The sequence below is a fragment of the Azolla caroliniana genome, unplaced genomic scaffold, assembly GCF_043228905.1.
Source record: "Azolla caroliniana isolate FFs.n. ecotype wild unplaced genomic scaffold, voAzoCaro1.0.p SCAF_11, whole genome shotgun sequence".
Taxonomy (NCBI): domain Eukaryota; kingdom Viridiplantae; phylum Streptophyta; class Polypodiopsida; order Salviniales; family Salviniaceae; genus Azolla; species Azolla caroliniana.
The window spans coordinates 16,120,383-16,141,511 of record NW_028230446.1 but is presented as its reverse complement, the minus strand read 5'-3'; the positions used below and the strand labels follow the sequence as shown (position 1 = coordinate 16,141,511).

Here is a 21,129-nt window from a genome sequence, read left to right as displayed (position 1 = left end):
AGTGGCCTCTCTACGGACATTAAAAAGCATCGTGTCATACTCTCTCTCTCTTTTTATCGTAATTACCTTACCCTAATGGTAAGTTGTTAGCACTACAAGCACTGTGTTGTGGGTTTGAAACCCAACTTCCTCACCTCTCTATTATATACTTCCTATATATCTCTTAATTAACAACAAGCACTGTGTTGTGGGTTTGCAACCCAACTTCCTCACCTCTCTATTATATACTTCCTATATATCTCTTAATTCACTAGATGCCATTGTGGAATGTAGGGGTTGAACCCATGACCGCCTGGTCTCCATTGGGCAACCTTACCAATTAAGCTACATCCATTTGGGAAAATCATATTCTCTCTCTCTCTCTCTCTCTCTCTCTCTCTCTCTCTCTATTATATATATATATATGGTGAAAACACACAAAGGTGCCACATGAGTACCTCACCCGCCTCTCTAGGAATACCCCTTTGTAGGAAGGAGACACATATCACGAACGCATGTATACTCTGGTCCCATAGGTCAAAATTGACCTCTTAATGGATGATAAAATTCTAATTCTAATACGCACATAGACAATTCATAGATGGATTAAAATCTAGAGCGATAGGCAGGAAGTTTAGCATGCTGTCACATGCCAAAGGCGAGAAACAATGTATCCCTTGGTGCCTTACCATTCCTACACCTCACATGTCCAATCCCCATGATAGATGATAGATCACTCATGTTCCCCTCTCCTTACACATACATACATACATACATACATACATAGCCATGTGATTGTTTCTGGACATCCTGCTATCCCTGTCTCTGTGCGTGCGTATATTACAAGCCCTTGATTCCAGGTAGCCTGACTCAACTGATTTAGATCGCAGGTTTTGAGGACCCAGAGATGCACTTATATGTTTGATGAAGAATATAATGCTGACTGGGCTCTGGTTGCGCCATCGTCTTCATCGTTATGAGAATAGATGAGTCAGCGTTAAATCCTTAGAATTAGAAGAAGGTGGAGATTGGAGATGGCAGAAAAACGTGTACTTGGCGCTTGAATTAATGTGCGTTTGTAATTTGTTGGACAGAGATGTATCAGCTGATGAGTAGCTCCCAGCTATTCAGTGGATCATCAGTTGATGATGGAGTAGGAGTGCAACCCCAGCTCCTACTCCCAAAACCCAATATGAATGTGGCAGAACTGTCAAGTGTCCTCGAGAGGTGCATAAAGGTGGGCGATGGTGCAGATGCATCGATGATGCATGCACACATCTGCAACCATGGATTGGAAGGGCATCATTTACTAGGAAATCAGATTGTGTCCATGTTGGTGAACGTAGGGAACATGAAGGATGCACACTATGTCTTTGATAAGCTGACTCACAGAAAAGAACGTTCTTGGAACTCTCTTATTTCAGGGTATGTTGGATGTGGGGAACCAGGATTGGCACTTTCCCTGTATGAGAAAATGAAAGCCGAAGATGATTCATTGTATCCCAGCCCTCATTCATCTGCTGCACTATTGAAAGCATGTGCCCAATTGAAAGACGTGCAACGGGGTTCCAGAATACATGCTGATGTTGAAAAGAAAGGTTTGCTACAAAGATATGTGGTGGTTGGCAATGCAGTGATCAACATGTATACTAAATGTCACTTACTTGAAAAAGCACTTGAAGTATTTGAGACGCTTCCAGTTCAGAATGTGGTCTCATGGAATACATTGATCACAGGGTATGTAAAGCATGGGTTTGATGAAGAAGCCCTAACATGTTTCAGTCTAATGCAGCGTAAGGGTGTCTCACCTAATTCTGTCACCTTCATCTGCAGCTTGAAAGCATGTGGAAACATGGGGGAGATGGAAAAAGCCCAACACATACATGGGGAAATTGCTAGGATAGGATTGTTAGAGACAGATGTGTTTGTTGGCACAGCCTTGGTTGATATGTACGTAAAAGCGGGTTTCCTTGCTAAAGCACAAGAGGTATTTGACAAACTTCCAGCGCCAAATGTTGTTTCATGGAATGCATTGATAGGAGGATATGCCGAATATGGACATGGGGATAAAGCAATTCACTTGTTTGAAAAGATGCAACTCAAGAGCGTCTCTCCAGATGCAGTGACTTTCATTTGCACCTTGAAAGCTTGTGGTAGCATTGGAGCTATAGCTAAGGGTGAAGAGATACATGCTCAAGTTTCCAAAAGAGGTCTCTTAAAAAAAGACTACATTGTTGGTGGTGCCTTAGTCAACATGTATGCTAAATGCGGTCTATTCACCCAAGCACGTGAAGTGCTGGATATGCTTCCTAGGCGAGATGTGGTCTCCTGGACAGCATTAATCTCAGGATATGCTGACCAGGGGCATGGTGGAGAGGCGTTGAACTGTTTCCAAGAGATGCAAGTTGAGGGTGTCTTACCGAATAATATAACGCTTGTTTCCAGCTTGAAAGCTTGTGGGAGCATTGGAGCCGCAGACAAAGGCAAAGAAATACATGCTGAAATAATCAGAAAGGGATTGCTGAAAAGGGATCCTACACTTGGGAGTGCTTTAGTTGACATGTATGTGAAGTGCGGCTTGTGTTTGCAAGCACAACAAGTTTTCGACGAGATTTCAGCCCGAAATGTCATCTCATGGAACACCTTAATTACTGGTTATGTCCAATACGGGATGGCTAATTCAGTGTTAAACTGTTATGAACAAATGCTGTCAGAGGGCATTTTTCCTGATGATGTCACCTTTCTTTGCTGTCTAAAAGCATGTGCCAGCTTGGGTGACATAGACAAAGGACAGAAGGTACATGTTCAGATTGCAAGGAAAGGATTTCTGGATGATTATCCTGCTACCGGCAATGCATTGGTTGATATGTATGCAAAATGTGGCCTTCTTGAACAAGCACGTGAAGTATTTGATGAGCTTCCAACTCGGGACATTGTATCATGGAATGCATTGGTTGCAGGGTATGCACAACATGAGTATGGTGAGGAAGCACTGCAATGTGTTGAGGAGATGCAAATGGTAGGCATCTGTCCAGATGTTATCACACTTGTTTGCAGCTTGAAGGCGTGTGGAAGCATAGGAGCAAGCATGAAAGGTCAGGAGATTCACATTGCGATGGAATTGTTGGAAAGAGATCCAGTTTTGGGAAATGCTTTGATTGATATGTATGCAAAATGTGGCTCCCTTGATAAAGCAGAACAAGTGTTTCACAAACTGCTAGTTCAAGATCTTGTCTCATGGACATCACTCATTGCAGGTTATGCTCAGCAAGGGGAGAGCAGAAATGTTTTTCGTACCTTTGACAAAATGATTAGAGATGGCATTAAGCCAAATGTGGTCACGTTTATAAATGTCCTGAATGCATGCAGTCATTCAGGCTTGGTTGCCGAGGGACAGGCATGCCTTGAGGTCATGAGCAGAGATTATGGCATTACTTCAACATCTGAGCATCACACTTGCATGGTTGATCTTCTGTGCCGTGCAGGACAAGTAGAGGAGGCCGTGAGAGTGATTGAAGAGATGAAATTTCTTCTTCTGCTCCCTGATGTAGTGATTTGGCATACAGTATTGGGTGCATGTCAGAAGTGGCAGGCCAATGTGGAGATAGCAAGACATGCATTTGAGCATGCTCTTCACCTTGATCACTGCAATTCAGCAACCTATGTCTCCATGTCGAACATATATGTTGCTGATTGAGGGAATGCCATACATGATAATTATGCCAAAAACTCGGGTAGTGAGGTCCAAAAGGCATAGGAATTTCAGCACATTGACCATTGTATCACGTGCAGTTTCTCCTAGTTCACCTGGGGCAAGTTACTTTGCAATTTTGATCTGCTCTGTCCTGCCCACCTCACTCAGTGAACAAACCACAATCATCTAAAATGTATATCAGCATAAACATTACACTACACTGCTGATGGTAATGCTTGTGATTTTTTGATAGAGCCATCCATACCACTATAAAGCTAGATTGGCCCATTGCCATTACATTTGGAGAGTTGAATGTAATTGCTACAATGCATGTCAAGACACATTTTTTGTTGTGGATAAACTTTCTGTTATGAAATTTGATGTAGTCTTGGAAAAAGTTTTTGGAAATAAGATTATTCTGATTTACAAGTTGTAGAGGAAGAGCATATTTGCATTGGTTATGAGAATTTGGATGCTAGAATTATTCCGTTAATCAACACAAAAGTCTTGGGAAACAAGTGCAATAGGATGCTAGTTGACTTGGACTACGATATACAAGTTACATGCATGCAAACCCTATTTTCACAAAGTTTACAACAAATGGGAACAAATTTGGGATATTCAACTGTGTGAGGATGGACCAATTTGAAACTCTGCACAGAGGTAATGAGTGCAGAACCAGGTGAAAGTATGCCCCAGGTGAAAGTATTGCTAACATGTTTATCGATGAGAGATGATCTCAAGGCAACGGGCTGCTCAGGAGTTGCTGCCCAATATATTAACTGGTGATTGATTCATTGCACACTGTCCCCCACCATTCACATCAGCGATTTGTGCAAACTCTCAGCAGGTGTTGTGGAATTCGTCAGGTATGATGATTTGTAGGGACGACTGGAGATATCTACCTGGATGTATGTGTGTGTGCCCAGGGAAGGGAAGTTAAACTCTGCAGAGGGATATGTCAAGCAGCTGCTAGCCCTTGTTGCCCTTGAAGTTTTCAAATTTAGGCAGGATGATTGTGGGGACAACTGCAGGTATCTGCCGGACATATGCATGTGTGCCGGAGGGAAAGAAGTGAAGCACCACATGGATGTCATCTTCACTGTTGTTCATCTTTGAACACGTGCTCAATCACAAGATTGTTGGAACATTCAAAGCCTTCCAAGAAGTGCCTAAGCAGATCGATGTGAATGCTTCAATGCCCGATCCTGAGGTAGAGAAGTCTAACCCCGGTCGGGTGGAGCTGTGCTCCATGTTCAATATTTTTTTGATCACTGTCAACTTGGTTTCCTAGGTCGTAATGTAATGCACCACACCCCTCACCAAGAAAAAAAGAGGGGATGCCTCTGACCAACCGAAATCTCATTGGGCCAGAACCAGTGTGTTTATTGTGTATGTGTGCTCTTCTCTAGAGCAAATGTGTGTTGTGGATATGAGCGCTCTTTGCTAGAGCAAGCACGTGCAATGCCTTGTATGCATACGTTCTTTCGGAGCAAATGGTGGAGAATGTTGGGTGCACTTTGCTAGGGCACACGCAAGATATTTTATGGTTGTGTAGGGTGTCCAACCAGATTCAATGGAATTGTGTTTGAAGTTATGGGTGATGGAACAATGAACAAAGAACTTTGAAAAAAAGATTTTGATTAGGAGCTTTGACGAGGTGACTTTGGGCAAGGAATTTTGATGAAGCAAGGTGATAGAATAACTTCTATAAAGCGACTTTGATAAGGAACTTTGATGGATGATAGAACAATGACCGAAGAAGAACTTTGACAAAATGATTTTGATTAGGAGCTTTGACGAAGTGACTTTGGGTAAGGAACTTTGATGAAGCGAGGTGATAGAATAACTTCTACAAAGCGATTTTGATAAGGAACTTTGATGAAGTGACTTTGGTGAGTTGAGTTTGGTGATGATCGAAGTTTGGGTGTTGCGTGAGACCTGTTGAGGGATGACATGAGGAAGGTAGGGTAAGGGTGTGATGACGAATCATACAGTTTTAGTAGGGAGAGCAAGTGCAATGAGGATGGGGAAGACAAAGTGTGACCAAGGGATGTTGAATGAAGTGGGAGAGAACAACAAAAACAATTTGAAAAATATGTAAGTAAAAAGAAAAGGATTATATAAAGAGATAAAGAAATAATAATAATAATATCGTATAAAAAATGAGTATGAAAATAAAATCACAAAACAAAATAAAATATAAGTGCCACTACTTAGATGTGACAATGATGTGGTAGGTACAACATGTCATTTAAAAGTTTTTTAAGTTTCATGTGACAATATTAGTGATTGTAGTCACAATGTAGGAAACTTCACCCATGCATGAACTTCAACGTCTTCCTAAATCTCCTAGAAGAAAACATAAGGTCATACACCTTTTCTTGAGGTCTCTAACTTTGATCTTGTTGTCCTCCAAGCTTTTAATGAGTTTTCTTCATAAGAAGGTCTTGGAAAGTGGAGGTTGGACTTGATCGATCTTTCAAGGTTTTGTAAACCTTAAGGTAAGTGGAGGCCGGCTCTTGCATTGCAACTTGTAGATTAGAGACTAAGTGCTCCACTTGCATAATTTCTTATTGCCCATAATCAAGTGGAAGAGTGAGCTAATTGGATACCTTAATAGGATGTTTGGATGGCATGTAACGTTTGATCCCAATTGGACATAGATGATATTACTATTTTTGTCTAGATGGTATAGAGAATCTTGTTAGAACTTTGGGCTTGGTCATTGCACCAAATGTAGTAGTATAATTTACAATATTTGACCAAACTTTTTGAGCGAGTGCGTACTTCATTTGAAATGCACATACTATGCACACGTTTAGTCCTAATTTATTAATCTTGAGATGATAGTTCTTGATGACCAAAAGACATGTACTAAATTAAAGGTGATATCAATGGAGAACTATAACATCTTGTATGGTTGAACATTCAATAGAAACAAAAACACCAAAAAATATATATGATTGGTTGCATAAAAACTATACCATAAAGTTGAAATTTTTGTCTTGTTGGAGCCTAATCCTTTTCCAAGCAAAATAGGTGCAGCATTTTACAATAGGTGAAAATAAATGAAGGAAAAATGAAAAGATGTGTTCAAGTAGCAAGTTGTGCATTAACTATATACCTTAGTGTGTGTTTGGTTGTGTAATATATCTTAGTTTTGTATGTTTCCCCCACATGATGGGTGGCATCAAACAAAGATGGGAAGTAGTTATCATATCAAGGAGTGTTTTTGTGTGGAAAGATCATGGAAGGAAACTAACATATTGTCCTATCTTAATGTGTGTTTGTTTATGTAATGCATGCTACTTTTGTATTATTTCCCCATGTGTTTTGGTGTGGAACAAATGTGAAATGAAATTAGCACACATTACAATATATACGTGCTAGTTTCATTTCACAATCTTTCCACATCAAAGCTCTCCTTTCCAAAAATATTGTGTCCTCGATGTCCTACATTTTAGAGACGTCGATCATGTCAAGCTGATCACGTGGGGAAACAATAAAAAACTACCATGTCCTAATGTGGGTTTATTTATACCATTTTGTATTGCTTCCCCACGTGATCAACTTTACATGGACAAAGACTCTAAATTGTACTTGGGGAATTGATTAGGAAATCAAGGATACATTAGTATTTGGAAAGGAGCATTTTGGAGTGGAATGATTGTGAAATGAAACGAATGCATGTTTTTGTTGCATGATAACTTCTAATCATTGTGCATGTATGCAAGAATAGGCCCACAATTTGGTAAAGTCATCATAGTTAATGCCAAAATTTTCTCCTTTGTTAAAACTATATATTAAGGAAAGACTATTTGATCAATCCAACAAGTCGTGAATATAGAATTCATATTCAACAAAGTATACATGAACCAAGAATTGCGTGTTTGTCCCTTCTTGCATTCATGAATTTCATGTGTCCTTTTTGGACGACTTTCTAGACCGATTGTTTTGGATTCAAACCACAAATGTGGCATGGTAACCAGAAAAATAAAAGTGATCATCAAAGTTTTGTATAATGTGTCAACATATATGTTGGAAAATTTATTGCTTATTCATGTGAATGTGAGGACTTCATATCTAAAGGCTTTTTAAAGGACATTTCCCTCGTATTCCCATGTACTAGTAAATGAGTATGTAAATGTAAAATTCCTTTGACAACTATCCACGAGGGCTTGTAGAGATACGATCACTCTAATCAACACATTGACATATTGAGCTATATTCTTGTTGTCACTTTAAGACATCATAGACTCTAAATTTGTGACCAAAAACCACAGGCCCGATCAAAATTCATTGATAGAAAATGCAAAAAAAAGTTACGTTTGACAATGTTTTTGATGGAATCTCAATCATGATGATAAAGTTGTTGTGAATCGTGATGAGTTGAATTACATCAAAAGACAATAAATTATGTTGATAATCCTATAAAAATGTCATACATAACAGAAGTATATGCACCGATTAAAGCAAATACTTGATGGCCTTGCATTTGTCAAGTCGAATAACATATTATGAGGAAGATAGAATTCATATATGCTTGCATAGGAAATTTTGCAACTCTTGCGTGACTAATATAACTTTGTGATGATTAGGAAACCTCATTTATGGGCTATATATCATCCAACAATGTCCATGCATGTGCAACTGTGGATTTGAGTCATGGGCAACGGAGACATGTTGTGAGGAAATTAGTTGTTATTTATGTAGATGGTTACCTTCAAACAAACATTACTACACATGTTTGGTGTACAACTACTTATGACAGTAAATGCAAACATGCCAACTGTGTGTGAAAGATCATATAAGAGACACCTTCCCTTTTTCAACTTTAACATTTCCTTTCTTGAAAAATGTGAAATGCAATAGCTACATTAGGAAAGCAAGGAGAATCATATGGTTGATAAAATGTTTCTTACTATGGATTATCCCTAGTTATTTTTATTCTCTTTCTATAAGCATGACTTATAGAGACCATGACAGAGTAACCTTTGACTTCATTAGAAGAGAGACTAAAATACATGTAGATTGCTTGTTTTCTACGACATCACAAACTCGATTTCATATTAAGTAGCAACATATCATGTTATATTTACCTTGCTTTTTAGTGGAAAACAAATGGCATGGTTTAAACTTTTCCGCCTTAAAAGAGGCAAAAATATCACATGATACATTGGTATTTAGTGAGAAGTTGGGCTTGTGATGTTGTAGAAAAAATCACATCATACCTTTTTTCTTCACTTGGTAGGGATTAGACTTTTTCTCAACTTAAATAGTGATAATATAGGTCGGAGTGTGACACCAAGTGTGGATCTTAGTTTTCCACAGTATTTGGGATTGGAAAAGGGGATACAAAAGGATTTATCAATGTTAAATAAACTACTACAAGCGAGTATGAATAAAAATCCTAGGCTCAAATTACTCACTCACCCATTGTACATTAACAACTTTATGTAATCTTCTCACATCGTGCGGTTCCAATTTTCCCTCTAAGATTAGTGAGCATGTCGATCTATTGCGCCATCAACCTACACTTTCACACATATCATCATTTTAAATAATAAAAACAATAGAAAGGCACAAGTTTTGATTAGGATTGTCAAGTCACACATATATATTCTTGAAAACGGTGCAATCAAAGTTTGGCATATGGACACTATGAACTCTTTTAAAAAAATCCACACGATCGATGAGTCGAGAGGTGAAACATGTTTTCAAATGAAAACCTCTGTAGAAAAATGATAATCGGGAAGTGTACAACAAACAAATATCCGTAGATGCCATCATGCTTATGCCAGACAAAGGTGTGGCTTCTCTTTATGTTTTTCTATACATCGAACGTGTTATGAGCTTATTGACTCGAGAACCAATAGGCCAAAGGTCGACAAATTGATGAGTGGACAAAAAACACACTGAATTGCTCATGGAATTCTTGAACTATAGGCTTTGTTGATATCGACTAGTTGTATTATCCGATTACTGCTAAGAAGCTACTTAAGGGTCGAGGTGATGTTAGTAGTCTCGAGCCACGATACTTAGTGTTAGTCATCCTCGGAGTTTGAATCGGGGCGGGGATGGATTTAGAAGCATGGGCCAATGATCAATCAATATGTACATATATGTACATGCATGTTCTGCTTCTTTCTGTACATGGCTTTTCCATGTTCATGATTGAAAGAAAACATGGTGATCATGATGATGATCATGGTGATGGGGGCTTGAAAAAGGGGAGGGAAAATTTTGGCCAAAATTAATGCAAGGAAAGATGGGCAAATCTCTCTCGATTCCTTCCTCTCTGCTCTCTTTTCTCCTACAGGGAGAGTGACAAAAAGAAAACACACACACACACACACACACACACACACACACAGAGTCCACACAATTTTGAAGGCCCCCCTCTGTCACGGCCTTTTTGTTCTCCTCTGCTTTTTTTTGCTTTCTTTTTCTCGATTATTACTATTGCCATTCTTCTTCATCAAAGAAGTGCCTTTTGGAGGTGCCCCAATGCATATAGCTGTTCTTCTTCAAAAAACAGAGCAAATGTATTGAGTTTCGGTTCGAATTAAGGTCTTCTCTTTAAGCACCCACAGTGAGAAAAGTTTGGGGGGGTTCCCTGTAGAACCCACTAAGCAAAATATTGAAAGAAGCTGAGCTAATATGAAGACTTTGGTTCTTTAAAAAGGGAATTGGACCCATTTCTACAAGACCAAGAACACACCACAAGAAGAAGATTTGTGCATAATCGTCATCACACATTTATCTGAATTTTTGTGAAAGTAAAAATTCTATTATCTCTTGACAAGGTAATGGCAAGTAGACCATCGAATATATCTAGAAGGAGATCAAACATGACAGGGTGTATGGGGGGCTTTGTTCATCTGTTTGACTTCAATCAAGCTTTAGCTGGAAGGAAGCTTTTAACTAACAACAAGTATGGATCAGAAGGTAACAAACCGTTTTTGTTGTGTTATGATTTATTTTTGTTTTTCTGTATCTTTCACCTTCATAAGCATGCTAACCCCCTAGAATACGTGCTTTGGTTGTAATAGTGTCATTGTGATATACACTCTCTGGATTATAAGATGGCATGCATAAATTGATTAGTTTTACCTAACATGTTTTCACCGCCACAGCAATGATTTCTGTTTTCAGCTGAGTTCATTATTAGTTAACCATAAGTTTGCTAGGAAAAATCAGTAATCACTATTTACCCATCTACGCATCTATTTTCTCTAGAACCATTAGAACACAAATACTACCATGGACTCGAATGAACTCTCATCTATTACTTGGAATATCTTAAGCAATAAACTTACTTCAAAGAAGAATGTATGGACATGCAGGATTGGACACTTCGAACAAATCGTCAGATGATGGCATGGCAGAGAAAGCCAAAATCAGCAGTAGACGAGAAGTTCATGCAAGTTTCTCTTATCTTAACCTGACATATACATACATACATACATCTTTACACAGACTCTGTATATGTGCATGTGGGTACATGCATATAAACATGTCTGCATATACATACATGCATACACAGCTGCATGAACACATGCGTTCATGCATGTGTGCATATATACATACATGCACTATATATGTGCTACATTTTCTTCATTGTTTTGTTTTCCCGAATCATGTTAAGATGTGGCATTGGACTGCAGAATGGGAATAGTCCATCCTTTTCCAAGCGGCCTAATGAGGCTCCAATCAAAGCTCTAATAGCTGAAGAGCTCTCTAAGGAACCCAGTGCATTCAAGAACAGAGCTCCAAACGTAGTGGCAAGATTGATGGGAATAGATGCAATACCAAATGACATAAAAAATAAGCACAAGATGGAGAAAGGGGGAAAGTTTGTACCAAAGCAACCATCGGAAGAGCTCCCAAACACTAAAAGAGGCGTGTATTGTTTTCCGGAAAATATGAACAATGTTGTATCCCCACATAATCGGAGTTTTTCCAAGATCTCTCTTGCCCAAAGGCTCAATGAGGGAGGGCACACGATATGCTTAGACACAGAAAGAGGTCCAAATGAACATGAAGAACTTTATACTTCGAAAGTCTGGGAACTGGAAAATTCTGTACAAATGCAAGCTTTGGATGATCTGGATTCACAACTGGCTGCAAAGCTGTGTGAAACCAACTCTTTTGTAAAGTTCCTTGAAAGGAGCCCTTCTTCCTCAGTTGAACGGAATCTACATGTACATAGTAATGAAGATAATGCAGTATATGAAAATGTGGGGACCTTCACAAAAATGTCCAGAAAGAAGCATGCCAAGTCTCAATCTTTCAGTTTCAAAAGTAATGCGAGGAACTCATCGGCTTTCTCTTCGGCATCATTTTTTACTGAAAATCAACATAAGCAATCTTTCCCAATCACTGATCATGCTAAAACCAACATTCAAAACACTGCTGAAAACCATATTTCTGAATACAATCAACAAACTCCTACCAGAATAGTAGTTCTCAAGCCAGGATCCACCAGGGTTCGAAACACGAAATCTGTCTCTCAGGAAAACCCTAGTTCTTCGAAGGAATTTTTGAAAGCAATGGAAATCATGAAAGAGAATAGTGTGGGTGTTCTCCATGACCTTAAAGAAAGGCTTCTTGAACAAGATGATGAACAAAGATATTATTCAGTGGAGCCTCATTATCATCATCACAAACTGCCAAAACTCCCAAGAGAGATTGCTTGGGAGATTGCAAATAGAGTGAGGGATAGTGTTACCAAAGACCTTATAGATAACAAGGTTAATTTGAGTAGAAAGCATCACTACAATGACTCTAGTTGTATCCACGGGCAAGGTTATGTTTCTTCAGGAAGGGAGTACAGAAACAAGAGCTTCTCAAGCCAAAAGTTCCCAAACATTGATATTACACGTGCAGAAAAAGAAATCGATAGTGAAAGATCAAGCATATCGGTCAGAATCCTTGAGAATGCACTAATAGAAAACAGTTATCTTGAAAAAAATTCTAATAATTCACGTAGGCATAGTGTGGATGAAAACTACCTAAGGCAGAGGTGTAGGAACATGCCACCAAATATGGATATTGATATAGATTCAAGTAGTTATTCAGGGGCCAGTGAAGGACAACTTGATGATGGTATGTATAGGAGGTTTCTTAGACGATCCTTTTCACTTCATGGTGAAAAAGAAGAGGAAATCTCTGGGAGAAATGATTTGAGTTCAAGAACTAAATATTCTAAAGGTAGGATGCACAAAGGTAAAAGCAAACTTGTTGAGGAGGATATTGCTATATGGGAGTCTAGTAGGCATGGTTTTATGGAGATTGAAAAGGATCAATGTCAGATAGATGATGCAGGGCCAGTACTTGAGAGTGACTCCGCATCCTCAACGGACATTTCTCTATCTCTGGAGTCTTCTCTTAAGTCTCTGAACCGTAGATCTGGAATGGAGTCATTAGCTGCTGGAAGTTCAAGTATGTATGAAAATCTCACACCAGCAGGAGCTCAAGATAGACAATCTACAGAGACAATAGAGGATTCTGAAGTGAGCATTTTTAATTATGTTGGTGAATTATACATGTAATAAATATACTTAATGGGATAAAAGAAAGGAAGAAACGTCAAAACACTCCCAAGTTTTCAACAGCCACTGGAATTCCCCTTTTGAGTACACAATTTAATACTACATAGTGATATTCTGATCATTTTTGAAATCTTAAGGGGAACTCCTGTAAATATCCATAGTTGGAGTTTTGTTAGTGAAATATACATCTAATGTCCTCTAAATGGAGTAAAGAAACTCTGCTGAACTGTAAGTTTTTTTTAATTTATAACCATTTTCAGGCTATGATGCGTAGTCCTTCAACAAGCCCAAGGGGAAGAATGAAGCTGAGTAGTGATGGAACGACAGTCACAAATTTGAAGCTCAACAAAGATGTGTGTGAACAACCGAGTCCAGTATCAGTCTTGGATGTCCCTTCCCATGAAGAATCGCCAAACTTAATGCACTTTGCAGATATAAGATCCAGATTGCATGGTAAAGGCGTTAAACTCATGACAAACTTGGTACATTCTATATGAGATTAGCTCACTGCTTGCACATATGTTTTTGGAAAGTCTTTTTCGAGTACTAGAGTTCATCATGGTTGACTATGCAAATCATTATCCACTGTGCAGAGAAGCAAAATACAAAACCGAGCATAAAATCGATGGTTTTTGAGATGAGATTATCATCTAGTGTATATTTAGATTCATCCTTACATACATTTCCAGTTTTTAAATATTTTTCATTCGTCCCCCTCACTTGGTGACTCGACCGCTTATGCATACATTTAATAGTAAGCCTAACTATTCATCATAGGGATAATTCTGTTATCAACTTTGTCCTCTTTCTAGCTCTTTAAAATGTTTTTTTTTGTTTCAAGTTTGAGAGGATTTTGAATTGTATGCATAGAATTCATCTTAGTGAACTTGAATGTAGATAAAGTATTTTGTGGTTAGTATATGATTTTTGTTTGAGCTTTTTCTCTTCTTATATTCAAAACTTTAATTAAGATTCCTTCTTTAGAAAAGGAATCTATGTCAAGTCATATACCACTAATTGGGTCTAGACAGTTCCTTAAGCCATGTTTCTTTACACTATTGTTTCTTCGGGAAAAGAGTGAGGGAGAGAGCTCTAATTCATAATAGTTGCACATATGATGTACTGCAGAGTTGAGATCGCGTCTTCAACTTTCCAAGTTTATTGACAATGAGACGTCATCAAATCCAGACACATGTCAAGATGATGACTCACGTTCCACAGATGAGGATAAATCCATAGTAAATAGCTTTCATCTTGAGATCACAGAAGCAGACCATATAGAGAATGTTGACATGCTGATAGATGGTATACAATGTCCCCAAGGAAAAGAACAAGAGCTACTTTATGTGAGAGATTTACTTGTGGCAGCTGGATTTGGTGCTGATAATGCTATACCATTGGGATGGCATGCACCGAATCCACCTATAGCATATAGCGTCTTTGAAAGGATGGAAGATAACTATAGGATGAATTCAAGATTTATTAGAAAGGCAAACTTATTGCCGTATCATACTCAACACATCCTTTTTAACATTGTTAATGAAGTCTTACTCAAAACTTTAGGACCAGACTCTGACAATCATCAATGGTGGAAAGCCCAATTTGAACCAACATTTGTGATGCCTTCTGGAAAGCTTCTTGTGGAAAGAGTATGGGCTGGTGTTTGTCAAATATATAGCTCATTGTCAAATGCACAAGATACTTTGGGGAATCTTGTAGCAAAGGATCTCTCAGTCAGAGATAGATGGCTAGATTACGATCTAGAACTTGAAGCACTTATGTTCGAAATGGAAACAGCCATCTTTGATGATTTGATGCTAGAGACCTTGCATTGTTTAGGGTCTCTGCCAACATTATACCAAAGCATGGAATGTGGAACATAATACCTTTTGTCATTTATATCAGCAAAACTGAAGAAGATTGGAAGTGGAGAGCAAGAGCCATGATTTTGACACCTCGAGACATGCTTTTTCTGTGGGATGCCATAGATTGTTGCTTTCTTCTTTGTATAATCAAAATGGGGAGATTCTAGAGGAAATTGCAATTCAATAACTAACCCTCTACCTTGTACAAGCAGAATGCATAAAGAAAGATTGAAAGTGGAGAACAATATTGCCGGTCGATGATTTGATCTAGGAGATAGTGATGCTTTTTTTTAAAACTCATTATTGTTGCGAAGGAAGAATTCCGAATGCAACAGATGGTCCCTACTAATTTTAATCATAATGAAGTGATCATTGGACTTCTAGGCTAAGAACATATTGGATAAAGATTTGGATCAAACTTTCATCCTTTCTCGGCAATGCTTGGTAGCTTAGCTTAATATTCAACAGCAAATGTTCGGCACATCAAGCTTACCAAAGATCTCTATTGATCTTTGTTATTATTTGATTGATACCACCTCAGTTGTAATAACTCATTTTTAGAGATATTGCACCATATAACATCCATATAAAATATTGCCAATGGTTTTAATGCATCAAATGTTGCAGAGGCTAAACCTCAATCTTTGAAGAGTGCCACCTTTTTGGCAGCTAGAGTTCATTGTATGGGAATTCTAGATATATTTCCATAAATTTGTTTCACTTACAGAATGAGGTCCAAATTCAAAGGAATATTATTATATCTAGTTAATATACAAGCTATAGTTTGATCTAATGGAAATCCCATCCCACACACCCACATTTTCTTTTGAAAATATCATATCCATCCATGGTAAAAAGAATGTAATGAGACATTTCATGATAATGTAACCTTAAGTAATTAGGTTTTTACCCCTCTCTAAAATTTTGTAGTTTGCTTGCCTAAAATCACAGCTCTGCCCAAGTTTGTGATGCAAAATATTTTAGCTACAAATGAGGGGAGATTTGAAATTACAAAACCTTGACAAAATGTGTAGGGAATAGTGCAAGCACGAGAGGTGGTGCATTGTTGCTCAATTTTCTCTAGCATGGCAGCGAAGAAAGCATTCATTGGTCATAAGTGTGGTGACCTAGATGAAACCTCATCCATGTACAAGTTGCTTGTAGGAAAGAACACGTGAAAAGAAGGCAAACGTGCTATGTATCAAGATGGATGAATGGTTATCATAGAGCATTGCTCATTTTTTATGGTGCATGGTAGATGAGTTCCTCAATATTACAAATATTTAGCTACAATGATGCCCTCATGTTAGACGCCAAAACTTTTGAGGACACATTTAAAGCCTCGAACGTTTGTATGAGCATAGAGACTTGTCTATTGGATGTAAGTGGATATACATGAGAAAGCACTCATTGCCCTAAGCCCTAAGGCTATGTGGGAAAAAGGGGCCAAGCAGGATGGCTATGCTTTATCATGGAATAACTTTATTGGCATAATCTCTTTTGGTAGTACATGAGCATAAAGTTCTTGTTGTATAATCCCTCTCGTCTAGTTGTCCTTCAATGTTGTACAATTAATATAACATTTGTCTTTCTCCATTGTACCTCTCTTATATGGAAGTTTTAATGTGGTATTAGGGTTACATAAGCTTTGCATTTGTTCTTCATCAAATTTGGAAGAGAAGATTTTGGGCAGTATATAGTGTTAGAATGGATTCATGGGTAGTTTATGACTAACATACTCTACAATAAATGGGTAATAGAATCTCAAAACGATAACATTATCCAATGCCTTGCAAGTAATATGCACCAAGGAGTATGAGTGCATGACTCCTATTTGGTTGAGGTTGTGAAAGATCGTAGTTTACATCCACAATTGAAGTTTTACTTCAAGGATGGGGAGATGAGTCTATGGTAGGCCTAAGCTTCGTTATGCATGTGCTTGACAGACTCTAGATCAAAGTTAGATGCCAACAACCTGAAATGCATTTTTTGTGGTACAATTTAGAGTCAAACTCTATGATTTGGCTAACAAAAAGATGTAGAATTTGAGGGAGATTTGAAGCATCATATGGAAGTTATACGATGAGTCATCAATAGGAAAAAAAAAATGGAACTCCTTAGTATTGATTCAAGCCCACATTAGATATATAAATTGAATAGATTAATCCAATACAAGGAAAAACAAGGTAGATTGGGACGATGGTCATAAACTCCTTTATTACAACAAAATTTGCTTTAGAGTGATTAGAATCAGTGAACAAATTTGATGAGATTGAAGGCCAAGGGGCATATATGCCTTGATGATACTTTGTAACCTCCAATCCCTTGACCTTGAAGACAATCTCTAGCACCAAAGCTAGTCTTCTTCATCCATCAAGGTAAAAATCTCCATCCAAAACATGTAGTTCAAGAGGAGGAGGAGGAAGAAGAAGAAGAAGGAAAGGACCAAGCCTCTTCATCCCCAATCACATAGTAAAAATCCCCATAATAGAAAAAAGGGAAAAGTACCAGGATACCCCTGGGAATTTGTCTATTTACCATAATGCTCCTAAAAGTTCCAAATTTACCAAACTACCCCTACGTCCAAAAAATTACACTTTATAAAGTAATTATACACTCAAATCTACAAGCCCTATTTACCAAAGATGGAAGAAATGGACCTGAACTAGCCCTATTTGCCAAAGATTTGAGTGTATAATTACTTTATATAGTGTAATTTTTTGGACATAGGGGTAGTTTGGTAAATTTGGAACTTCCAAGGGCATTTTGGAAAATAGACGAACTTCCAGGGGTATCCTGGTACTTTTCCCTAGAAAAAATCCATAGCTCAAAAAGATTACGCGGTACATTTATGAAGTTTGCCTTTCTAATTGGATCCTCTCAAGAGATGTGATCAAGTAACATTCGTTGGGCTTTGAACTACCCCAATTCAAATAGAAAAAGGTTTTAAGGTCATGGAAAGCTTTGTATGGGGTTAAAGAAGGCATCAAGGGACATGTAGCACAGAGATGGATTGACTATGTCAGTATAGGAGGATTTACGAAACATGCAACAAAATGTAATGTTGACTTCTATGTCGAGACTGAAGGTGTCGAGATTAATGCGCGTTCTTTGGAATGCATCAAGGGACATGTAGCATAGAGATGGATTGACTATGTCACTATAGGAGGATTTAGGAAACATGCAACAAAATATAATGTTGACTTGTATGTCGAGACTGAAGGTGTCGAGATTAATGCACATTCTTTGGAATGATGTTGTGTGCGAGTGAAACCAATTGGGCATAATTGTTGATGTGACAGCAAAAGTGATCATCGAGTTGAGGTGTGTAAGTGGATGATAAGAAAGGACTTAGACTCGCAGTAGGAGAGACGAGTCTGACCTGAGTGGTCGGGATGAAGCGGGGAGCCCGAGTCTCGAGGTCGAGATGGCTGGTTTGGGTTGAGTGCACGTGTGTGAGGACGGGAATGTATGAGACGGGAGCGTATTTGTATGTTGTGGCATGCGGACGAACCCGAGTGTTACATAGTTACCTCTTCATTCTTAAGTTTGTATGTGTATGTGTGTGTGATGGATAGGTGTGTGTGTGTGTGTGTGTGGGTGATGAGTTTAGGTTGAAATACTCTGAGAGCTTTTGGGAGAGAGAGAGACACAGATACAGACACAGACACAGACACAGACAGTGAGAGGTTATTATATAGCTATGGCGGACAGAAGAAAGACGCTCGAAGCCCTGGTCGCTAAGCGTAAAGCAGAGACCGAGAGCGCGAATGCTCGACGCAACAACAAGCAAATCAAGTCTTCTTCTTCCCCTGCTTCTTCCGCCGTCGCTAAGAACCACCACAGCAGCAAAAGCACTAGCTCTATCTCGGGTAAGCCTCATTCTAAGCCTTCTTTGCTTTCTCCCCTGCTAAAGAAAAGCAAGGATTCTCCTGTCAAGAAGAAGAAGGCGACACCAGGCGCAAAGACGAAGAAACGAGTAGACAAGTATGATTCCGAGGACGATTCTGATGATGAGGATGAGGATAGCGATGAAGATTCTGATTCTGATTCTGATTCTGATGCTTTGAAGAGAAAGAAGATTTCTTCAAAAGGTACATCTGCAAAAGGTGGATTATCTGTGAAGGATACTAGTAGTAGCTCTGGTTTGAAAGGAAAGCCAGTAGAGAACTCTAGATCTCTATTGAAGGAAAAAACACTACCTTTACAGAAGGTTAAGACAAAGAAAAAACATCGAGATAGTAGTGAAGAAAGTTCTGATGAAGATGAAGGAGGAAGAAAAGTTTCCAAAGGTGATGCTTCTGATGATGATGAAGAAGAGTTAGATCTTTCTAATGTTATTTCTGATCGAACCCGAAGGAGATCAAGTCAACCTGTTCATTATGATTTTCCTGAAGGAAGTGATGATGATGATAGCGAATAATCAGTATTTGAAGTCACATATCTTAAGAGTTATTTTTCTATCGTGAATAGATGTGATAAGATAACTCTTATTCTGATGAAAGAAGAAGGAAGGGATAATTGATAGATATATAGCCGATGATTATGAAGAATGTATGAGAGCTTCTATGAATATACTGCCACTGTCATAATCAACTGCTTATGGAGATGCACTAATCTAGTATAACCTCTCTTGTTTTTTGTTATGTTGGTAGAGAGATCATTTTGCTGACGGTTCAGCTAATTTACATCATGAATTTGGTATTTCTTCGGTGATTATTTTCGCATCTGGTTTCCTCTAATTTACGACAGTTCATTATCTTTTCGGAGATTATCTTTGTTTTGGGCTCAACTATATCCTTATACAAGTTTGATCTTTACCCAGATACTATCTTTGCTTCTGGTTCCGCGAAATCAGAATAAGAAATTGGTCTTTATTTGGAGGAATTATCTTTGCGTCTGGTTCGAATCTCGACTAGAATTGCCACAAGAATTTGATCATTATTCAGAATATTACCTTTGCTTATGATTCAACTAGATTACTACAAGAATTTGATCCCTGCTTAGGAATCATTGTCAGAATACAACACTAGTATTCTGAACAGAAGTTTTATGGTCAATATCCCTGATACCTAGTTGTTTTTCTTGCATACAGAATCAATTGAACATGAAATCAATTGCTCTATGCATTTGGAAAGGTGGATTTTTTTTTGGCATTCTTTTATGTTTCGAACTCTTATTTTTTACGAGAAGTGCAAACCACAAATCTGAAACTAGTTAAAATTTCTTCTCACAGAATAGGGTATATTTCTTGAAATTTGCATTCAAGAACCCATCAAATTCTTGTTACTTCCAAATGATTACCTTACGCACAAGGCTAAATTGTACAAGCAGTTATTTTTGTGGAATTTTTCTGTGATTTTAACCTGAGGTATTATACATGACCATTTATGCAATAATTTCTACTGCAATTTTCAAGTCAGTTTTTATTTTCATTCCAGTCACGATTTGAGCTTGTTTTTATGAAAGCTTTATTGTAAGTGAGTTTTTTCACTGCGATTAATAAATATTATCATTTTGGGTTATAATAGATCAAGAAAAATGTGACATGGATTACATCTTGTATATGTGATCATCACATGGAGACTCAATCTTCATGAAAAGTTCCAAATTAATAAACTGATCTCAGTAATTCTTTTTGAGGGTGGTAATTGAGGAGTTTTCAAATATCACATGTGAATGAGAAGGTGGGATCACATTGTGATACCTTCACTCTAAGACTTTGAGAATTTTTCTTGGGTCCCTTTGTTTGGTTCTAATTTAGGGAGCTTCGAGGATTGCGTGATGGGGAATCATTTCCTTGAGGTTCGAAATAGGAAGAGTAAAATCTTGTCTGTGAAAATAGTGCAGTTATAGCTTCTTAGTTTTAGCCAGCTTTTGTGGTTCTCGTTATTTTGTTGTAGGACATTCAAATCTGATAGGTCTCATGAGCAACATAAATATCTTCCTCGAAGGGTATAGTGAAAGCAATGCTACTGAAAAAACAATATTGCCAAAAAGCAAAACCTTCATTTATAGTTTGAATAAACAATAA

At 38.1% G+C, this 21,129-nt stretch overlaps 3 protein-coding genes across 3 annotated transcripts; all 3 read left to right on the top strand.

Annotated features, from left to right (window-relative positions):
• Positions 1–778: 778 nt before the first annotated feature.
• Positions 779–3,826, top strand: LOC147858043 (pentatricopeptide repeat-containing protein At4g13650-like). The gene has a single exon (XM_087327643.1). It carries the CDS (start codon positions 1,076–1,078, stop codon positions 3,674–3,676), a length of 2,601 nt encoding a protein of 866 aa, XP_087183769.1. The 5' UTR covers positions 779–1,075; the 3' UTR covers positions 3,677–3,826.
• Positions 3,827–9,846: 6,020 nt separating this feature from the next.
• LOC147858042 (uncharacterized) lies at positions 9,847–15,674 on the top strand. The gene is made up of 5 exons (XM_087327642.1): positions 9,847–10,624; positions 11,023–11,099; positions 11,344–13,191; positions 13,491–13,683; positions 14,359–15,674. Exons 1-5 carry the CDS (start codon positions 10,486–10,488, stop codon positions 15,111–15,113), a joined length of 3,012 nt encoding a protein of 1,003 aa, XP_087183768.1. The 5' UTR covers positions 9,847–10,485; the 3' UTR covers positions 15,114–15,674.
• Positions 15,675–18,760: 3,086 nt separating this feature from the next.
• On the top strand, positions 18,761–19,856 carry LOC147858041 (uncharacterized). The gene has a single exon (XM_087327984.1). The coding sequence runs from the start codon at positions 18,799–18,801 to the stop codon at positions 19,516–19,518; it is 720 nt and encodes a 239-aa protein (XP_087184110.1). The 5' UTR covers positions 18,761–18,798; the 3' UTR covers positions 19,519–19,856.
• Positions 19,857–21,129: the final 1,273 nt, after the last annotated feature.